We start from the raw sequence: 19581 nt of genomic DNA on the forward strand, positions 1-19581 counted from the left end.
AAATGGGGGGGAGGAATAGAACAGTCTGATTAGTCCTCAAAGCTCAAATCTTAATTTATTTGATTGAAGAACACTGTACAGTCTTAAAGACACTTGATAAGTTAACTATTCATCACATGGACAACATTTTTACATAACCCCTTCTCTGTACATGATCATTTTTGTATATTATCTTTGCATTCTCTGATTCAGGGATGGATGACTGATATTACAGCAATCATCTGTCTCTAATACACACACCTTAACATTTTCTGTAACATCCTGTAGTGACGAAATGTGTCTCAGCACTAAATCCAATCTATGGATTGAATGCCTGTATATATTGGCCTAACTCAGCAGCTCTGAGGAGAACAGTAAATAGTATGTGGCCAATCTTCAGCTGTGTAGGGAAATCGGACTATATCCGGGGAGGGGTAGTTTCTGTCCCTCCTTGGCCTCGAAGAAGGTGTATGAGAGGGTGATGGTGTCGACACGGGCCATACGCGGGTCCTCGTCAAACTCAGGGTCGATGTAAAAGAACACGGGCATGTCCACTTCCTCTTTAGGGTTCAACCGCTGCTCCTCAAAACAGAAACACTGGGAGGGGAGAAGAGATACGCATGTTAAACATCAGAGAGACTCGATATGGAGGTAAATATCAGAGGTTCAATTTAGGTCAGGAGTCCCCACAACAAACTAAATAATGTAGATGAAGCTGTATGTGAGCCAGAGTTGTGTTCAAGACCACCTAAAGTGAGACCTGTCTCGAGTACTACAACACAGATGTGAGCTGCAGTGCTTACCCCAAAAAAGTATTGCAGACTGAAGATCAATGAAGAGATGCACATGGAGAAAAAAATGCAAGTTTGTTCTTGCTTTGAATTTTACTTTTGGTGAATTCCGTATAGTTCAGCTAGCCTGATCTACACTGATTGCCATTGGTGATAATAACTCAACACAAGTGTGTAAAAATCAGACACAGGCTCAATATGAGGCGGCAGGATAGCCTAGTGGTTAGAGCATTGGACTAGTAACCGAAAGGTTGCAAGTTTGAATCCCCGAGCTGACAAGGTACAAATCTGTCGTTCTGCCCCTGAACAAGGCAGTTAACCCAATGTTCCTAGGCCGTCATTGAAAATAAGAATTTGTTCTTAACTGACTTGCCTAGTTAAATAAATATGCATGTCAATGTCCGGCTTTGCCCCCAGCCGTTTACGTGATGTCTGGCAATGCAAGGCTCGTCAATGCCTGACAGACTATTTTTCATGACAGACTAGTATGCGAGGAGATACTTTACTTAATCAACATTTCTTCCTCCAAATAAGTAATTTAGAGCAAATAGTCCTAGTACTGGCGGCAAGTAGCCTAGTGGTTAAAAGCATTGGGCCAGTAACCGAAAGGTCGCTGGTTCGAATCCCCAAGACGACTAAGTGAAAAATCTGTTGATATGCTCGAGCAAGACACTTAAGCCCAATTGCTCCTGTAAGTCGCCCAGGAAAAGACAATCTGATAAATGACTACAATGTAAATGTAGTGACTCTGTCAAACAATGTCATAAGGCAACTCAACACACATACTGTACATTGGTCCTGCAGACTGGCACAATACCTCAACAGTTTGGTACACATTTCCGACAAGATAGAACTGCTAAAGGGGGCGGAATTGCAATCTACTGCAGAGACAGCCTGCAAAGTTCTGTCTTACTATCCAGGTCTGTACCCAAACAATTCAAGCTTCTACTTTTAAAAATCCACCTTTCCAGAAACGCGTCTCTCACAGTTGCCGCTTGCTATAGACCACCCTCTGCCCCCAGCTGTGCCCTGGACAGCATATGTGAATTGATTGCCCCCCATCTATCTTCAGAGCTCATGCTGCTAGGTGACCTAAACTGGGACATGCTTAACACCCCAGCCATCCTACAATCTAAGCTTGATGCCCTCAATCTCACACAAATTATCAATGAACCTACCAGGTACAACCCCAAATCCGTAAACACGGGCACCCTCATAGATATCACCCTAACCAACTCGCCCTCCAAATACACCTCTGCTGTTTTCAACCAAGATCTCAGCGATCACTGCCTCATTGCCTGCATCCGTAATGGGTCCGCGGTCAAATGACCACCCCTCATCACAGTCAAACGCTCCCAAAAACACTTCAGCGAGCAGGCCTTTCAAATCAGCCTGGCCCGGGTATCCTGGAAGGATATTGACCTCATCCCCTCAGTAGAGGATGCCTGGTTATTCTTTAAAAAGTGCCTTCCTCACCATTTTAAATAAGCATGCCCCATTCAAAAAATGTAGAACCAGGAACAGATATAGCCCTTGGTTCTCTCCAGAACTGACTACCCTTGACCAGCACAAAAACATCCTGTGGCGTACTGCATTAGCATCGAATAGCCCCCGTGATATGAAACTTTTCAGGGAAGTTAGGAACCAATATACACAGGCAGTTAGAAAAGCTAAGGCTAGCTTTTTCAAACAGAAATTTGCATCCTGTAGCACTAACTCAAAAAGTTCTGGAACACTAATGTCCATGGAGAATAAGAGCACCTCCTCCCAGCTGCCCACTGCACTGAGGCTAGGAAACATTGTCACCACCGATAAATCCACTATAATTGAGAATTGTAATAAGCATTTTTCTACGGCTGGCCATGCTTTCCACCTGGCTACCCCAGTCAACTGCCCTGCACCCCCCACAGCAACTCGCCCAAGCGTCCCCCATTTCTCCTTCACCCACATAGCTGATGTTCTGAAAGAGCTGCAAAATCTGGACCCCTACAAATCAGCTGGGCTAGACAATCTGGACCCTCTCTTTCTAAAATTATCTGCCGAAATTGTTGCAACCCTATTACTAGCCTGTTCAACCTTTCTTTCGTATCGTCTGAGATTCCCAAAGATTGGAAAGCTGTCGCGATCCTCCCCTAGACCCAAACTGTTACAGACCTATATCTATCCTACCCTGTCTTTCTAAGGTCTTCGAAAGCCAAGTTAACAAACAGATTACCGACTATTTCATCCCACCGTACCTTCTCCGCTATGCAATCTGGTTTCTGAGCTGGTCATGGGTGCACCTCAGCCACGCTCAAGGTCCTAAACGATATCATAACCGCCATCGATAAGAGACATTACTGTGCAGCCGTATTCATTGACCTGGCCAAGGCTTTCGACTGTCAATCACCACATTCTTATCGGCAGACTCAACAGCCTTGGTTTCTCAAATGACTGCCTCGCCTGGTTCACCAACTACTTCTCTGATAGAGTTCAGTGTATCAAATTGGAGGGCCTGTTGTCCGGACCTCTGGCAGTCTCTATGGGGGTGCCACAGGGTTCAATTCTCGGGCTGACTCTCTTCCCTGTATACATCAATGATGTCGCTCTTGCTGCTGGTGATTCTCTGATCCACCTCTACGCAGATGACACCATTCTGTATACTTCTGGCCCTTCTTTGGACACTGTTAACTAACCTCCAGACGAGCATCAATGCCATACAACTCTCCTTCCGTGGCCTCCAACTGCTCCTAAATGCAAGTAAAACTAAATGCATGCTCTTCAACCAATCACTGCCTGCACCTGCCCGCCCGTCCAGCATCACTACTCTGGACGGTTCTGACTTAGAATATGTGGACAACTACAAATACCTAGGTGTCTGGTTAGACTGTAAACTCTCCTTCCAGACTCACATTAAGCATCTCCAATCCAAAATGAAATCTAGAATCGGCTTCCTATTTCGCAACAAAGCACCCTTCACTCATGCTGCCAAACATACCCTCGTAAAACTGACCATCCTACCGATCCTCGACGATGTCATCTACAAAATAGCCTCCAACACTCTATCACAGTGCCATCCGTTTTGTCACCAAAGCCCCATATACTACCCACCACTGCGCCCTGTACTCTCTCGTTGCCTGGCCCTCGCTTCATACTCGTCGCCAAACCCACTGGCTCCAGGTCATCTACAAGTCTTTGCTAGGTAAAGCCTCGCCTTATCTCAACTCACTGGTCACCAAAGCAGCACCCACCCATAGCACGCACTCCAGCAGGTATATCTCCCTGGTCAACCCCAAAGCCAATTCTCCCTTTGGCCGCCTTTCCTTCCAGTTCTCTGCTGCCAATGACTGGAACAAACTGCAAAAATCACTGAAGCTGGAGACTCATATCTCCCTCACTAGCTTTAAGCACCAGCGATCAGAGCAGCTCACAGATCACTGCACCTGTACATAGCCCATCCAACTACCTCATTCCAATACTGTATTTATTTATCTTGCTCCTTTGCACCCCAGTATCTCTACTTGCACATTCATCTTCTGCACATCGGTTCACTCCAGTGTTTAATTGGTATATTGTAATTACTTCGCCACCATGGCCTATTTATTGCCTTACCTCCCTTATCTTACCTCATTTGCACACACTGTATATAGACTTTTTCTACTGCATTATTGACTGTATGTTTGTTTATTCCATGTGTAACTGTGTTGTTGTATGTGTCGAACTGCTTTGCTTTAGCTTGGCCAGGTCGCAGTTGTAAATGAGAACCTGTTCTCGACTAGCCTACCTGGTTAAATAAAGGTGAAATATAAATATATATATTTTTTCAATAAAATAAATGTCATGGACTACATGTTCATTAGTACCTGTATCTTGTTGAAGTACTGTCCAGCCTCAAAGGGCACTACGTTGTAGGTGGAGATCCCAATAACAGGTTTGTCTGTGGGGTTCTTGGCTCTGTAGAAGGCCAGGGCAGTCTCTCCTGGAACCACCTGGAACACAACATACGCAATAAGATACCTCTATTGTAACACACACAATAAAATACCTATTGTAACAACACACACAAACACACACACACACACACACACACACACACACACACACACGTGACCAATGTCTTGACTTCATTGTGGAAACGTATCTATATGTCCATATATAATGTTTTTCTTGTTTAAATGTTCACCTGCCCGGGGACTGCTGATGGATATTAGCTGTTTAAATGTTCACCTGCCCGGGGACTGCTGATGGATATTAGCTGTTTAAATGTTCACCTGCCCGGGGACTGCTGATGGATATTAGCTGTTTAAATGTTCACCTGCCCGGGGACTGCTGATGGATATTAGCTGTTTAAATGTTCACCTGCCCGGGGACTGCTGATGGATATTAGCTGTTTAAATGTTCACCTGCCCGGGGACTGCTGATGGATATTAGCTGTTGGCTAAATCTGGTACAACGCATCTTTTCTCAAGTGTACTGAAAGTTATGTTTTGTTGTTCATTGTCCCTGTTCAAAAAACATAATAATAATAAAAATAATAATAATAATAAAGATAACTAAAACACACAAAACACCTCTATTGTAACACACAATAAGGATATGTTTTCTGCTAAAAGTAATGGTTTTAATGTCAGTCTTCTAATGTATCCTCCTTACTGGGTGTGTGTGTGGAGGGAGAGCGATTGAGCACTATTTTAAGTATGTCTTACGTATATCTCAGACTGCTGCGGCCGGAAGTTCCACTGCATGCTGGCGTGTGTGTCAGCGTTGAAGGTGATCTTGATGATGCGGTCCATCACCGGCGTCATTGTCTCCACCTGCTCTGCATCGTGACCTGCCACCGCCGTCCCACCCAGACCGGACGCCTAGAGACAGACACACAACAGATGAGACACTCAGCTATCTAATTAATCCATCCATCTTTCACCCACTATTTTCAGGTCTTCTTGTAATACTTAGCTCCAGATTTCATGAAGGCTTCTATAATGACTTGTAAGCAAACCAACAATTTGCGATGTGTTACTATATCTACCTCCACAAACAAAATCTCAAATAATACATTAAAAATCTTCAAGTGGCAGTACTACTATATGAAACATTGTATGTCTCTCTGGGTCTATCTCTGCTCTCCTACCCGTCCCAGAGCCATATAGTTTAACATGGATGCCATTTTGAATTACAGTGTCATGTAAATACATAATGCAGAAACCTTAATGTCCATACACTGTAAATATATGGTTCTGTTCCTACCTGGCAGTAGAGTCTGTAGAGGGGTACAGCAGCGTAGGACATGCCGATCATCCCCACCCCTGCAGCAACGATATACGTCAGCACCGTCTTGTTCCTCTTCCTCCACTCATCCTCCTGCTGCTTGGTCTGGCTCTTACGACTCTTGACCCCCCGTATTTGGGTGTTGAGGCGTGAGGGGACCCTCCTACAGAGGAACCACTGGGCATAGCTGTGGAAGCCCCTGGCTCCCTCGCCCTGAAGACCCCTGATACAGGTCTGTATGTTTGAGGATGTCAGTAAGACAGAGTTCTTTGAGCAGCATAGGGACTCACGGACAAGGATGGGGAGTAGCATGACTGCAGTGGGTTTATAAGTTCAAGCTTCAGTCGAGTCAGGTGCTGCTCCTATCTGGGTTCAACTGGGTGTGAAAACATTAAAATGTGTGAATGTTTCTGAACTAACTAGAACTTCATGTTGATTACTGATAGGTTCAGGGATAGATTTGACTAAACTGACAGCACCACTTCAGCAGTGTTAAGGCATAACAACCAGTCTAGCTACAGTTGAAGTCGGAAGTTTACACTTAGGTTAGAGTCATTAAAACTTGATTTTCAACCACTCCACACATTTCTTGTTAACAAACTATAGTTTTGGCAAGTCGGTTAGGACATCTACTTTGTGCATGACATGTTTATAGAAAGATTATTTCACTTATAATTCACAGTATCACAATTCCAGTGGGTCAGAAGTTTACATACACTAAGTTGACTGTGCTTTTAAACAGCTTGGAAAATTCCATAAAATGTCATTGCTTTATAAGCTTCTGATAGGCTAATTGACATCATTTGAGTCAATTGGAGGTGTACCTGTGGATGTATTTCAAGGCCTAACTTCAAACTCAGTACCTCTGCTTGACATCATGGGAAAATCTAAAGAAACCAGCCAAGACCTCAGGGGAAAAAAATTGTAGACCTCCACAAGTCTGGTTCATCCTTGGGAGCAATTTCCAAATGCCTGAAGGTACCACGTTCATCTCTACAAACAATAGCATGCAAGTATAAACACCATGGGACCACACAGCTGTCATACCACTCAGGAAGGAGACACGTTCTGTCTCCTAGAGATGTACGTGCTTTGCTGCGAAAAGTGCAAATCAATCCCAGAACAACAGCAAAGGACCTTGTGAAGATGCTGGAGGAAACAGCTACAAAAGTATCTATATCCACAGTAAAACGAGTCCTACATCGACATAACCTGAAAGGCCGCTCAACAAGGAAGAAGCCACTGCTCCAAAACCGCCATAAAAAAAGCCAGACTACGGTTTGCAACTGCACATGGAGAAATGTCCTCTGGTCTGATGAAACAAAAATAGAACTGTTTGGCCATAATGACCATCGTTATGTTTGGAGAAAAAAGGTGGAGGCTTGCAAGCCAAAGAACACCATCCCAACCGTGAAGCACAGGGGTGGCAGCATCATGTTGTGGGGGTGCTTTGCTGCAGGAGGGACTGGTGCACTTCACAAAATAGATGGCATCATGAGGGAGGAAAATTATGTGGATATACTGAAGCAACATCAAGACATCAGTCAGGAAGTTAAAGCTTGGTCGCAAATGGGTCTTCCAAATGGACAATGACTCCAAGCATACTTCCAAAGTTGTGGAAAAATGACTTAAGGACAACAAAGTCAAGGTATTGGAGTGGCCATCACAAAGCCCTGACCTCAACTGAAAAAGCATGTGCGAGCAAGGAGGCCTGCAAACCTGACTCAGTTACACCAGCTCTGTCAGGAGGAATGGGCCAAAAGTCACCCAACTTATTGTGGGAAGCTTGTGGAAGGCTACCCGAAACATTTGACCCAAGTTGAACAATTTATAGGCAATGTTACCAAATACTAATTGAGTGCATGTAAACTTCTGACCCACTGGGAATGTGATGAAAGAAATGAAAGCTGAAATAAATCACTACTATTATTCTGACATTTCACATTCTTAAAATAAAGTGGTGATCCAAACTGACCTAAGACAGGGAATTTTTACAAGGATTAAATGTCAGGAATTGTGAAAAACTGAGTTTAAATGTATTTGGCTAAGGTGTATGTAAACTTCGGACTTCAACTGTAGCTAATGCCGGTTCACTGCACTACAATAACCTGTCACTGGTAAAAACACAGATAAAACCTGACTTTATAAAACATATTTGGTAACGCAAGGAAGCAAAACCCTTCGCTAGCTAGTAAGACATTAGCCTGTTGCAATCTGCTAGCTAATGTGATGCTCCATTAGCCCTTACAGGATAAGTACTGTTTGGCGTAGCACAGAATTTTCCACAAAGCTTAAGTTGGCGATACTATCTTCGTTCTCGACTCGCCCAAACATATCTTCTAAAATATCAGTGTCCAGTTGCAGGTGGTTTGTTTGAATTTAGAAAATGCTCAGTTATTAAAATAAATGTTTGTTTTTTTGCTCCATGAAGTAATACATTTACATTTTAGTCATTTAGCAGACGCTCTTATCCAGAGCGACTTACAGTAGTGAATGCATACATGTTTTTTTTATTTTAATTTTTTCGTACTGGTCCCCCGTGGGAATCGAACCCACAACCCTGGTGTTGCAAACACCATGCTCTACCAACTGAGCCACACGGTAATCCAACAATGTGTACGCTGCCATCTTGCCTATTTATAAATGTACATTGAAGCTATTTATATCTTCTTTCATTGGGCGTTCAAGCTTTTCATTTTTGTCAAGTCGGCCTTTTAAAGTGTGTTCCATTCATCGCCTGCATTGTGGGAGGCTCAATTGTCAATCAATCATTAAGGTGTTTTTGATGCGAACATGACCAAAGACGTGACAAACAGGAACCAACTCTGCCGCAATTCATGTATACAGTGGATATGTACAAATGAATTTAATATAATGCTCTCTCATCAATTTATGTACAATAGACACACATTTTCAGTTTGTGAGTGTGTGATATGGGGGTTGGAGAGAACAACTTTTATAAACACTGTCATGTTGCACTGAACCTTGCGGATGGAAAACCACATCAGTGTCTGACTTTCGGCTGTTGCAGATACACCTCCCCCGACTTCACTCCTCGACTTTCATCAACCACAGGAGGCTGCTGAGGGGAGAACAGCTCAATAATGGCTGGAATGGAGCAAATGGAATAGCTGTGTTTGATGTATTTCCAGTCATTACCACAAGCCCGTTCTCCCCAATTAAGGTACCAACACCCCCCTGTGTCATCAACAGTCTGTTGCATTCACCACTAAAACTAGCCACTAAAACTAGCCCAATGATTGAGACAGGTGGGTCACCAAAGCGCAGCATGTCATGACACAACTGTCTCGATCAATGAGAGAAGAGTTAAAATAGACAAGATGGTGGAGCACAAGGTTGGATTAGTTCACGGAACAAAACATTGATTTCTTTAAAGCTGCAATGTGTACGTTTTTGGGCGACCCAGCCATATTCACATACAAATGTGCATTATAGATCTGTCATTCTCATTGAAAGCAAGTCTAAGAAGCGGTATATCTGTTCCATGTGCATTACTTCTATACTTCCCATTCGTAACTTTTGTTTTTGCGTGTTTTACTTTGTTTGGTACACCAGCTTCAAAGAGCTGAAAATACAAAACTTTAGCCGTAAAAGATAACTTAAAAAAAGAAAATGACTCAAGTAAAAGTAACCTGCACGAATTAAAGTGCGCGAATTACACAATTTTCCTGTCCTAAGCATTCAAAATGTAACAAGTACTTGTGGGTGTCAGGGAAAATGTATGGAGTAAAAAGTACATAATTTTCTTTATGAATGTAGTAAAGTAAAAGTTGTCAAAAATATAAATAGTAAAGTACAGATACCCCCACAAAAAACGACTTAAGTAGTATTTTAAAGTATTTTTACTTAAGTACTTTACGCCACTGCGTTTTTGGTTATGGAAAATATATTTCACAGCGGTTTAGATGGTAAAATGATTCCCTACACTATACAGTACTTTCTTGCTGTCACAAACTGAAATTATGGGTACTATTCACATTTTAACAACCAGGAAATGGCGGAGCGATTTCTGTATAGTACATATTTAATAACGAAGCATTTTCTAAATTCAAAAGAAAAACCTGCAACTGGAAACGGAAATACATGTTAGAAGATACGTGTTTGGCCGAATCGAGAACGAAGTTATCCCAAAGTTAAGGTTGGTCGAAAATTCTGAACTACGCCAAACGGTACTTATCATGTAAGGGTAATGGAGCATCACTGGCCGGTTACAATCTGCTAACTAACAAGACATAACAGTAAAGTTAACGTTACCCATTGAGCTGTGAAAAAAAAAAAAGGGACAGAGACATGGTTGGCCAGAATATTCTCAATACTGCCGATGTGATAGAGCATTGAGAAAACCCTTAATATTATCTCGCTAATTTAGCTACACAAGATAAAATACTAGCTAACTACTGTTCGTTTATAAAAATTCCATAGGAAACAATTATTCATTAGTAAACATGCGCAGGCTAATGTAGCTAGCTACGGGTAAATTGCTTTGGTAGCTACAAACTACATATAAATTGTAACTGCTCATACTGCCAAGGTCGCGTTGATACTGCCCAAAGTCAATACTATAGGTAGTGTTAATAACTCACCAAGTAAATTCAGCTGTCACACACCCTTGGATTGTACATTACAAAACATACGAAAAGCATGGTCCAGCGGTTTAACGTCCCCCCTTGATACGAGGATCATAATCATAGGTTCCGGGCAGTGCTATTTCTCCGTCAGCTCTTCTATGTCTTCAAATATTTTAGGTGCATACCGCCACCTACTGTATTGGCTGTGTATCAGCCTACTAATCTGTAGTACAGTATGAATTCATTACAGTTTGTGAAAAAAAAATACAAAAAGAATTGCCTTACCAACTAACCCTGCACCCATTAAAACCTCAACACTATTCCATTACTTTGGCCCCATCTGATCCTGTTCAAAACATCTTGTAACTCTTCAGCAGTATAATCTTGTACACCCAAGTACTTCTCTGCAGCTGCCACCACATCTATCCTCTCTGATTTCTGTGTCATTCCTGCGGTACTTGACAACCATGGCCATGAGCCCCAAACAAAAACAACCTTACCAAAGCACAGGTTATTCCGATCACTCTATTGGCCTCGGCCTACTCATAGGGATCCTCTTAAGAACCCTCACCCTGGACCCATCTTCCTCTACTACTCTCTTTACTACTTCAGCATAGGACACTTTTGTGCACTACTCTGATCCTGGCAACCTCATACTGCCGTTCTCTCATTGGACACCTCTGATCTCCAGCACCATGTGTACCCCTACAGTTTACACACACACAACTTTTTCCACCGATACGACATTTCTTTGACTCATGTCTTCCTGCACACTTCTCACATCTAGGAATCAGATCCATAAGGCAAAAAATCTCACTCTCACTGGGCCAGGAATATCTTTGTCATCATCAAGGTGAGGCTCAAATGTCAGCGGTCTTCACCGCAGCTGCCACCGCAGTTAATTCACCCTCACTCTCGTCATGTTCAATTTCCTTCTGTAGATCTTCCAAAAGTTCTGTGTGATCCACCACTCCATATTCACTCAAAACATGTTCCACTTTTCTCCTTTTTATTCCCTTTGCCTTAACCTTTCTTGACAAATAATTAGCTATTTAACACACGATAATTTAGCCAATTAGTACACCCAAATTCCAAATATGATTATACATAGAGGAAATGTATTCAACACAGTATCAAAAGCTACATTAGATGGTCTAAATTTCTCCTTCGCCATCTACTGTAGTAGGCAACTTGAGTCTTCACCCGCATTCACAACTTGCATGTTAACACACATTCACAATTATAATTATTGGAATAGCCCTTAAATACTAAATCTGTATCGCTTTTGTTTGCAGAAAATGTATTCAGAGAAAACGTGTGGGAAGTTGACTTGACTTGAATGCAATGAGAGCTGAAGAGAGAAGCCCAATTCGGCTGAAAATCTGACTCCCTCCAGCAGGTGGCGTTTTTTAGTTGTTTCGCCCACCAAGCAAGGATTTTTTTCTATGCAGGTCAATGAGAGAGTGTCGACCGAATTTCGTCAACAAAAAAATGAATGTCTTATATGCTACGTGAGGTTTATTTGATTAAATATACGTTTTGTAATGCTTATGATGAACTGATTTAAGTAGTAGACGTGACATCCCGGGCAACTTTGAAAAACCCCCACTTTATATTGAAGTTTATATTGATCTCGAGATGGATATGCATATTCATGGAATGAGGCCAGTAGCATAGCATCTCTCCAGTGGTGGAAAAAGTATTTGGTTCTAAATATACTTAAGTTTTTCATTTGGACATGGTTGTTTACGTAAGGGAAACCACTCCACTGCCCCTTGTGCTGGTCAGGTGTATTTATTTGAAGGATCGTATGATGTACAATTAATAAATTGTTTTAATGTGAAATGAATATGTTTGATTTTTAAGGTTAGGGAGAAGTGCAGTGCATAGTGACACTTTTTAGGATGACAATATAAATGAATGTATTTATGGTTGTGTGTAATTTTGTCTTGTCTTTTAATCATTATGTGTTATTGTTTTTACCAGAGGATCACTTTGGAAATTATATTTTAATTAATACTTACAAGTGATATCCTCTGGGTCCACATTTTGCATTTTGTTGTATATGTCTGTTGCCCAAAATAAATTCAAGAAGTAGTAGAAGTATGAATCATTTCAAATTCCTTCTATTAAGCAAAGCAGGCAGCACAATGTTCTTGTTTTTAAAATGTATGGATAGCCAGAGGAAAACTCCAACACTCAGACATCATTTACAAAAGATGCATTTGTGTTTAGTGAGACTGCCAGATCAGAGGCAGAAGGGATGACCATGTGTTGTCTCGATAAGTGTGTGAATTGGACCATTTTCCTGTCCTGTTAAGCATTCAAAATGTAATGAGTACTTTTGGGTGTCGGGGAAAATGTATGGAGTAAAAAGTACATTATTTTCTTTAGGAATGTAGTGAAGTAAAAGTTGTCAAAATATAAATAGTAAAGTGCAGATACCAAAAAAAGACTTAAGTAGTACTTTAAAGTATTTTTATTTTAGTACTTTACACCACTACATCTCTCTCCATTAAATACAGGCAGTTGGAGCTAGACAGTCCGCTGTGCGCTTTGTGGACTACTCCCATTGTTAGTGCGGAGCGACATGTGTCTTGTCAGTATATCCATAAGCTTTGATATAGTTAATCAGCTATTAAACTGTAACAGGGTGGTGGTTCCATGAATTGCAGAAAATGGTGGGTAATCATGTGATTTTGTACTGCGAGCATATTGGTCCATTTGAATTAATTGCTTGTGTGCTCTGATTGGGTGCATGTATGAAGGAGACTGCACCACCACCATAGAGATAGTCAAGGTCCTTGCAGTCTGGGATCCTTAGGACTTCCCTACCCATTGAAGTTGACATTTAAAATAGTTATGGTAGGGGTTAAGGTAGGGACATCCCAAGGACCCCGGATAGCACTAACCTTCAAGGACTCTTCTTTATATCTGTCCCATTATGCCCTCTGTGAGCACATAGGCAGCACCAATGAGGCCATCTTCATTTTGAAGTAGTACAGTTTATTCTTCTGCTACTTCTATGAGTTAGTAAGCAAACTGAAAGGGTGCATACTACCACTTGGAGTGTGTTATTTGAACAGGTATAAAGCCAAGGTTGGCAATTTACTGCCACCTGCAGTTATGGAATGTTTCCTCACAAGTATAATTCATTGCCTGATCACTCCTGATGACCTGGATGGAATTATGTGATCATTCCTAAACTCAAAGGAAGTCCCAACCAGTTGACTACTTCAAAATTGTGAAAGTCCTCAATAGCACTGCCCATGCTAAAACAGGCTTTTGGGCACTAGAGTTGTCTATATAAGGCTATGACCGCCACCTGTTTGCTCCAAAATGATGGCGCATGTATTGATCTGTAAGTATTCACAGCTGGCTGTGGACTTAGCAACAGCCAGCCAAGTAAGTGATGGTCGTGTTCCCCTGCTCAGACGTTGCTGATGCATGCCAGATCTTACAACGCCTGGATAGGTATTTTACGTATCAGCTAATGCTGCATTGATAACCATGTGGGAAGGTAGTAATTAACAGTGTGTGAAGCGGTAAACACCAGTTGGATGCATTCACTGCTTTGAACACGTTGAGAAATGCAGATTGGCTAATGGCCAACAAACTGTGGCAACCATAAACTAAAATTACAGCTATCATGCTTGTAAACAAATAATAGTGTTCAAAAACTATATTAATACATTGCTTTTTTATAAAGAATGTTTTGTTACATTTAACTGCTTGAAAATGCTTTTAGAGGCCATTTCCTTAGTAGGTGACGTCAGAGATCAGCATGTTGGAGCTCAAGGATGATAGACGAGTTTCCCACCAGTAATTACGAGTTAGAGGGGTGTTCAAATGGATGCTTCACAGTCGTATGTGGTGAATACCACCTTCCCACTTTGTCACAAATGCAGCATTACCAAATCGTGTTATAGCAATCTGGTGCCCGACGGCGCAGTCGATGATGTGGTACGCAACCATTGGTTGATGCATGCAACACAACCTAATTGTTGTGACTTCCGTGACCGGCAGTGCCTAGATTAGGTCTTGACCCTGCCTTAGGCCTATCCTAAGAACCTTTGTTAGGCTACATAGATTTTACACACTTTAACAATTCCAAACAGTATAGCTACAGGTAACTGTCAAAATAAAGGAAACATCAACATAAAGTGTCTTAATAGGACGTTGGGCCACCACGAGCCAGAACAGCTGGTAACTGTGATGGCAATGGCATATGGTTTACATTGTGACCACTCGTGCCCTTTGGATGGGGGCATTGTCATCTTATGGGAGCATAGCCATGGTAGCCAAAATAATGGGCTGCCCAGCATTTTTATACATGACCCTAAGCATGATGGGAAGTTCATTTCCTAATTAACTCAGGAACCACACCTATGTGGAAGCAAACACTTCATTTACTCAGGTGTATTCATTATTTTGGCAGTTACCTGTACATTGATTTAAAACTGTTCAGAATAGCACTTCAATACTGTAGGCCTCTTATGCATACTAATAGCGCAGTCCATCACCATTAATTTTCTGTCGGTTAAATATACACTGCCAGACTGGTCTCATAGACGAGACGTAACATAGTAAATGTAATCCGAGACACTCAATTGGTATGATATGTTACGTTTCGTACGGTTACATAAGACAGAAGATTACCTAAACAAAGGAGGGTGGTTGGTCGGGTTGGATAGGTTGGTGTATAACGCAAATGTATAGCAACTCAAAGGTTTTGTGTTCAAATCTCATGGACAACTTTAGCATTTTAGCTCATTTGCAGACTACTTACTACTTTTTAGCTCCATTGCAACTACTTAGCATATTAGCTAACCCTTATCTAACTCCTAACCTTAACCATTAACCCTATCTTCTAGCCTAGCTAACGTTAGCCACATAATTTGTAACATATCATACGAATTGCAATTTGTCACATATACAAATGGATAATGGACATACACAAATTAATACATACCATACGAAACCAGGGGCGGAAATCCCGGGGGGGGACGGGGGACACACGACCCCCCCCATCCTGGGAAAAATATGATTTGTCCCCCCCAATATATCACTGAAACATAACTATGTAATTTAAATAATATTAATAATACGCAATGAAAGCAATTGTGCTGATTATAGACACTTAATAGCGCGTTTTTAAGTTTCAAAAGATTGCAACCCCCCCCACCCTTTGCCTCACAATGGTTTGATCCACTGCCAGTTCCTTAGCTTGCTCCGTAACAGAGAGGTCGTATCTACTGTCTGAAAGGCACTCAATGCACGTAACTGACATGAGGTTAATCCAGTCAATCGCGCACACACACTAGCAGAATATGCAGAGCTAGCGCGCAAATATTAACTATTAAGCTAGCGTACCTATTCCATTTATGTGGCGTCGTCAAAGATGGAATCAGCATGCAGATGATGTAAATTAGTGCTTCAAAGTCCCTGTGATAAGGTTAGCGATAAACTGAAATCCAAACTGAACAGAACAGAACCACACTCTCTTCTACCATTGTCTTAAATATATTTAATGGTCTCGTTGCAAAAGCTAAATTGTCGCAAGTGAACTTTTATTTATTTATTTTATTTCACCTTTATTTAACCCGGGTAGCAAAGATTATAGCAAACACCACTGAAACTGAATTGGTGCTCACTAGCTTTGCAAATTCAGCTATTGTTGGAAGCCAGCCAATATGAAAGAAACTATTAAAATTACAAAAGGTTGCAGCATATGTTGTGTAAATGGTGAACTCATACAGCTGTCAACTCTTGTCATTTTAATCCGTTTCACATTTGCTAGCTACCTTTTAGATCGAAGCCCAAATAGAATGATTGAAGATGATAGAAGCCCATCTCCTACTGTAAATAACCTACACACTGTGTGTGTGTAGCCAGCCAGGTAGAAAAATGGCAGAAAAATAAAAGACGGACATCAGAGTATTTTTCAATACACCAAAACGCATAGTAAGAACCCTAGTAGCCTAATATCTCAAAGACTAGTTGATAAAATGTTCATAAGAAAGAAATGAAATTCTAATGGAAATGTTTCACAATGATGTCATTAGGCAGAGCAGGCAACAGATGGCACACAGACAGCAGAGTTGGGGACAGATATGCAGGGACAGACTGGCAGAGACAGGGAGTCTCAGGTAAGTTTGTTGAGTCTTTGTTTGGCAACATTATGAAAGGTTCTAAATTTTTTTGACTTGTAAAATAGGAACATAATTGGAAAATGCCATGGATACCCCCACTCTCAACTTAAACTGGTGACTGAACTAAGATTTGTTAAAGGCAATGGTATTGCTGTTGTGATTAGTTGTGTAGTTTTGGGTACCGGTAGTTAAGAGTACGGCAAACACCTTATTTCTTTGGTTCCTCAATATACATTTACCATATTAGAATGTAGGCTATGTGTTACAGCACTACTTTTGGTGTCCCCCTCAGGAATTGCTCTTGAGAAAATTTCATGTAATTGTCCCCTCCAAAGTTGATATCAGATTTTCGCCAATGTACGAAACATAACATGCCATACTAAATTGAGTATATCGGATTTACGTACAGAATAATACCAAATGCTCTGAGACCAGGTTGACACTGCCCATGTTTAATCACTGTTTAAGAGAAGATTGCAGAATTAGCTTGCTGTTAAACATTCTGATTGGTTTCAACCTTCCAACTAAAAGTCCCAATACGACAAGTAAAACTTTACATTTGTATTTTGGGATATTTTATTTTATTTTATCAGAATTTGACTGAAGTAATGTTGGAAAAGCGTTCGGAAAAGTGACATCAAGAGAAGATCACACGAGTGAATACACGACAGGAGTGAAGCCACTGTCCACATAAGACGGTAAAGACCCACATCATACTGAGTCCTCATTGTTTTTGAATAAATATTTTGACACACTGAATAAAGCCAATTTATCATCTGACCATATCCTGTGCTGTACAGTGTCTAAGTTATAGTGTCTGTTTAGTGTTGATAATAATAATACTGCCAGTGCCAATACATATTTAAAAACAATAACGTTATGCCTACCTGTGTTGTTTTCGATCACAGGCATATAGCCCTGGCAGGCTATGGCTGGGAAACTCTAAGGAACTCTAATTTCAGGAGAGAATACTGTTATGTAGAATGAACGAGACTAGCTAAATTATTTATAAACTGCTCGGGTATATTAGCCACTACTTTTCTCACGTTCGTGAGCTAACATAATAGTTTAATAGGCAGGTTCAGTGGCTCCCGTAGGACATATATGTTGAGTCAAAAGTAACAACAACAATCAATAATTCACAAGAGCTACATAGCAAATACAACTGTTTGTTATGGATTCTCGAGACAATTATGTTGGCATATGCTACGCAGTGTGTGAATTGACGCTCTCTACTCTCGCATGCAAATTTTGACTGTGTGATTTGGACTTTACTCCTACTAGCTAACCACTAGCAGCCTTGAAACACATCACTTATTAGCAGTTCAGCATCTTCTCGTACTGTTACACAAAATGAAGATAAACCTTTACCGTCATAGTAGACATTGGACATCTATAACCAAACTGGCTAAAACTCTGTTGTTGGCCGATGGTAGCTTTAGCTCGCCACATGCTAACCTGAGTACTAACGTTACTAGCAGCAGTAACAGTAAATACAGGTATAACGTCTGACACAAACATTGGCTACCATGATATCCTGCAAGTTGTATTGGCCAATAAAGATCAGGAAGTTCAGCAAAATAAAGCCATACTTTGAACTAAACAATGACATTAATCCGATGGGTATTTGATCATTAATTTCTGCAAAACGTGCATTGTTGGTCCATCCTAAATCCGAGTGGACCAGTTTGTTTTGCATGGCCCGGTGCACTTAGATAACTGGCTATCTTCATTTTTGATCATCTACTAACAACATAACATGACAAAACTCGTTTGGGCTTTAGTACCTACTTATCTGATTCGCCTCCATGGGGGGGGGTTCTACTAAGATAACTTATGGAATTGTTTTAAGATGGGCGTACCATGGATCATTTAGCTATTTGATATTGAATTTTAGGACGCCTGTAGGTTGAAAAAAAATTATCATAAAAATGGGATAAAATATTGAATTTGGCCTTTACTACTATAGCCCATAGAAATACATTGAAAAACACATTCATAAATGGCAAAAAAGACAATCAAAAAATAAATAATGATGAATAAGGTTTTTAACCGTTTTTAAAGTTCAGGAAAGAATAACATTTTGGACACATTTTTAACCCCTTTTTTTTGTTGTCACAAAACTACTTCCATACTTCCATCAGTTAAACTGGTACTGGGTTACCCTCAGAGAGTCCTGTGACGCTTGTGGGGGTCATAGAGCAAAACAGAGAACACCATCATGTCTATGAGAGTCTCATCCCAAACAGATGTTTTTGTAAGAAGACCTATTTCGTGATGTCTGCTAGTCTGACAAACAGCCCTGTAGCTCTGCCACTTTCCACCGCCAATGCAGAAGGCCGACATGTGGTGGATTGAGATGCATCCCATACAAAATACCAGATACATCTCTAGTTTAAACCATAGGCTTAAATAGACGGATTTTGATGAGGATTTTTTTATGTCAAAATCAACTCCTAGTAAATGACTCACCTAGCTGTAGTAGACAGAGACGCATGGAATTAGAGTAGTTTAGTATTACCCATTAGGCTCTCTCTCCACAGGGACCTCAGCTTAACATTGCTGTCTTTCTTTTCCTTTCTGTTTTTCATACTTTTTTATTCCATCTCTCTTTCCCTAATTGCATGGTTGCGTAGTTTTACCTATTTGTTTTTCTGTTCTCCCTCCTTTCAGTCCATCTGTCTCTCCATGATAGCTTATTGGACAGAGGTACAGCTCAGATGAGTATGTGGGTGTGTCGTGTGTGGCTGTGGCTGTGTGTGTGTGTTTCTTAGATTGTGTGTAACACTCCCTGACGCCCAGCGACAGTGGAAGGAGAGGTGA

General features: G+C 41.1%; 2 protein-coding genes across 6 annotated transcripts in view; one reads left to right on the forward strand and one right to left on the reverse strand.

Annotated features, from left to right (window-relative positions):
• Positions 1-36: 36 nt before the first annotated feature.
• cox11 (cytochrome c oxidase assembly homolog 11 (yeast)) lies at positions 37-19391 on the reverse strand. Of its 4 annotated transcripts, XM_014213103.2 has the most exons (6): positions 10622-10710; positions 10293-10300; positions 5997-6393; positions 5456-5611; positions 4613-4738; positions 37-576 (listed from the first exon to the last, which is right to left on the reverse strand). In XM_014213103.2, the coding sequence occupies exons 3-6, from the start codon at positions 6327-6329 to the stop codon at positions 376-378; spliced, it is 816 nt and encodes a 271-aa protein (XP_014068578.1). In that variant the 5' UTR covers positions 6330-6393; positions 10293-10300; positions 10622-10710; the 3' UTR covers positions 37-375. The 4 variants fall into 4 exon arrangements, with proteins under 4 accessions (XP_014068578.1, XP_045579283.1, XP_014068585.1 ...); XM_045723327.1 differs by lacking the exons at positions 10293-10300; positions 10622-10710 and adding an exon at positions 19231-19391; XM_014213110.2 differs by lacking the exons at positions 10293-10300; positions 10622-10710 and adding an exon at positions 17646-17693.
• Positions 17063-19581, forward strand: part of LOC106612143 (syntaxin-binding protein 4) — a 66166-nt gene continuing 63647 nt past the window's right edge. The window contains exon 1 of one of the 2 annotated variants that reach the window (XR_006770911.1): positions 17063-17456. The gene's annotated coding sequence lies outside the window, so the exon portion shown is untranslated. The remainder of the gene's footprint in view (positions 17457-19581) is intronic. The other variant, XM_014213068.2, reaches the window with a different exon arrangement.

This window comes from Salmo salar, chromosome ssa01, assembly GCF_905237065.1.
Source record: "Salmo salar chromosome ssa01, Ssal_v3.1, whole genome shotgun sequence".
Classification (NCBI taxonomy): Eukaryota; Metazoa; Chordata; class Actinopteri; order Salmoniformes; family Salmonidae; genus Salmo; species Salmo salar.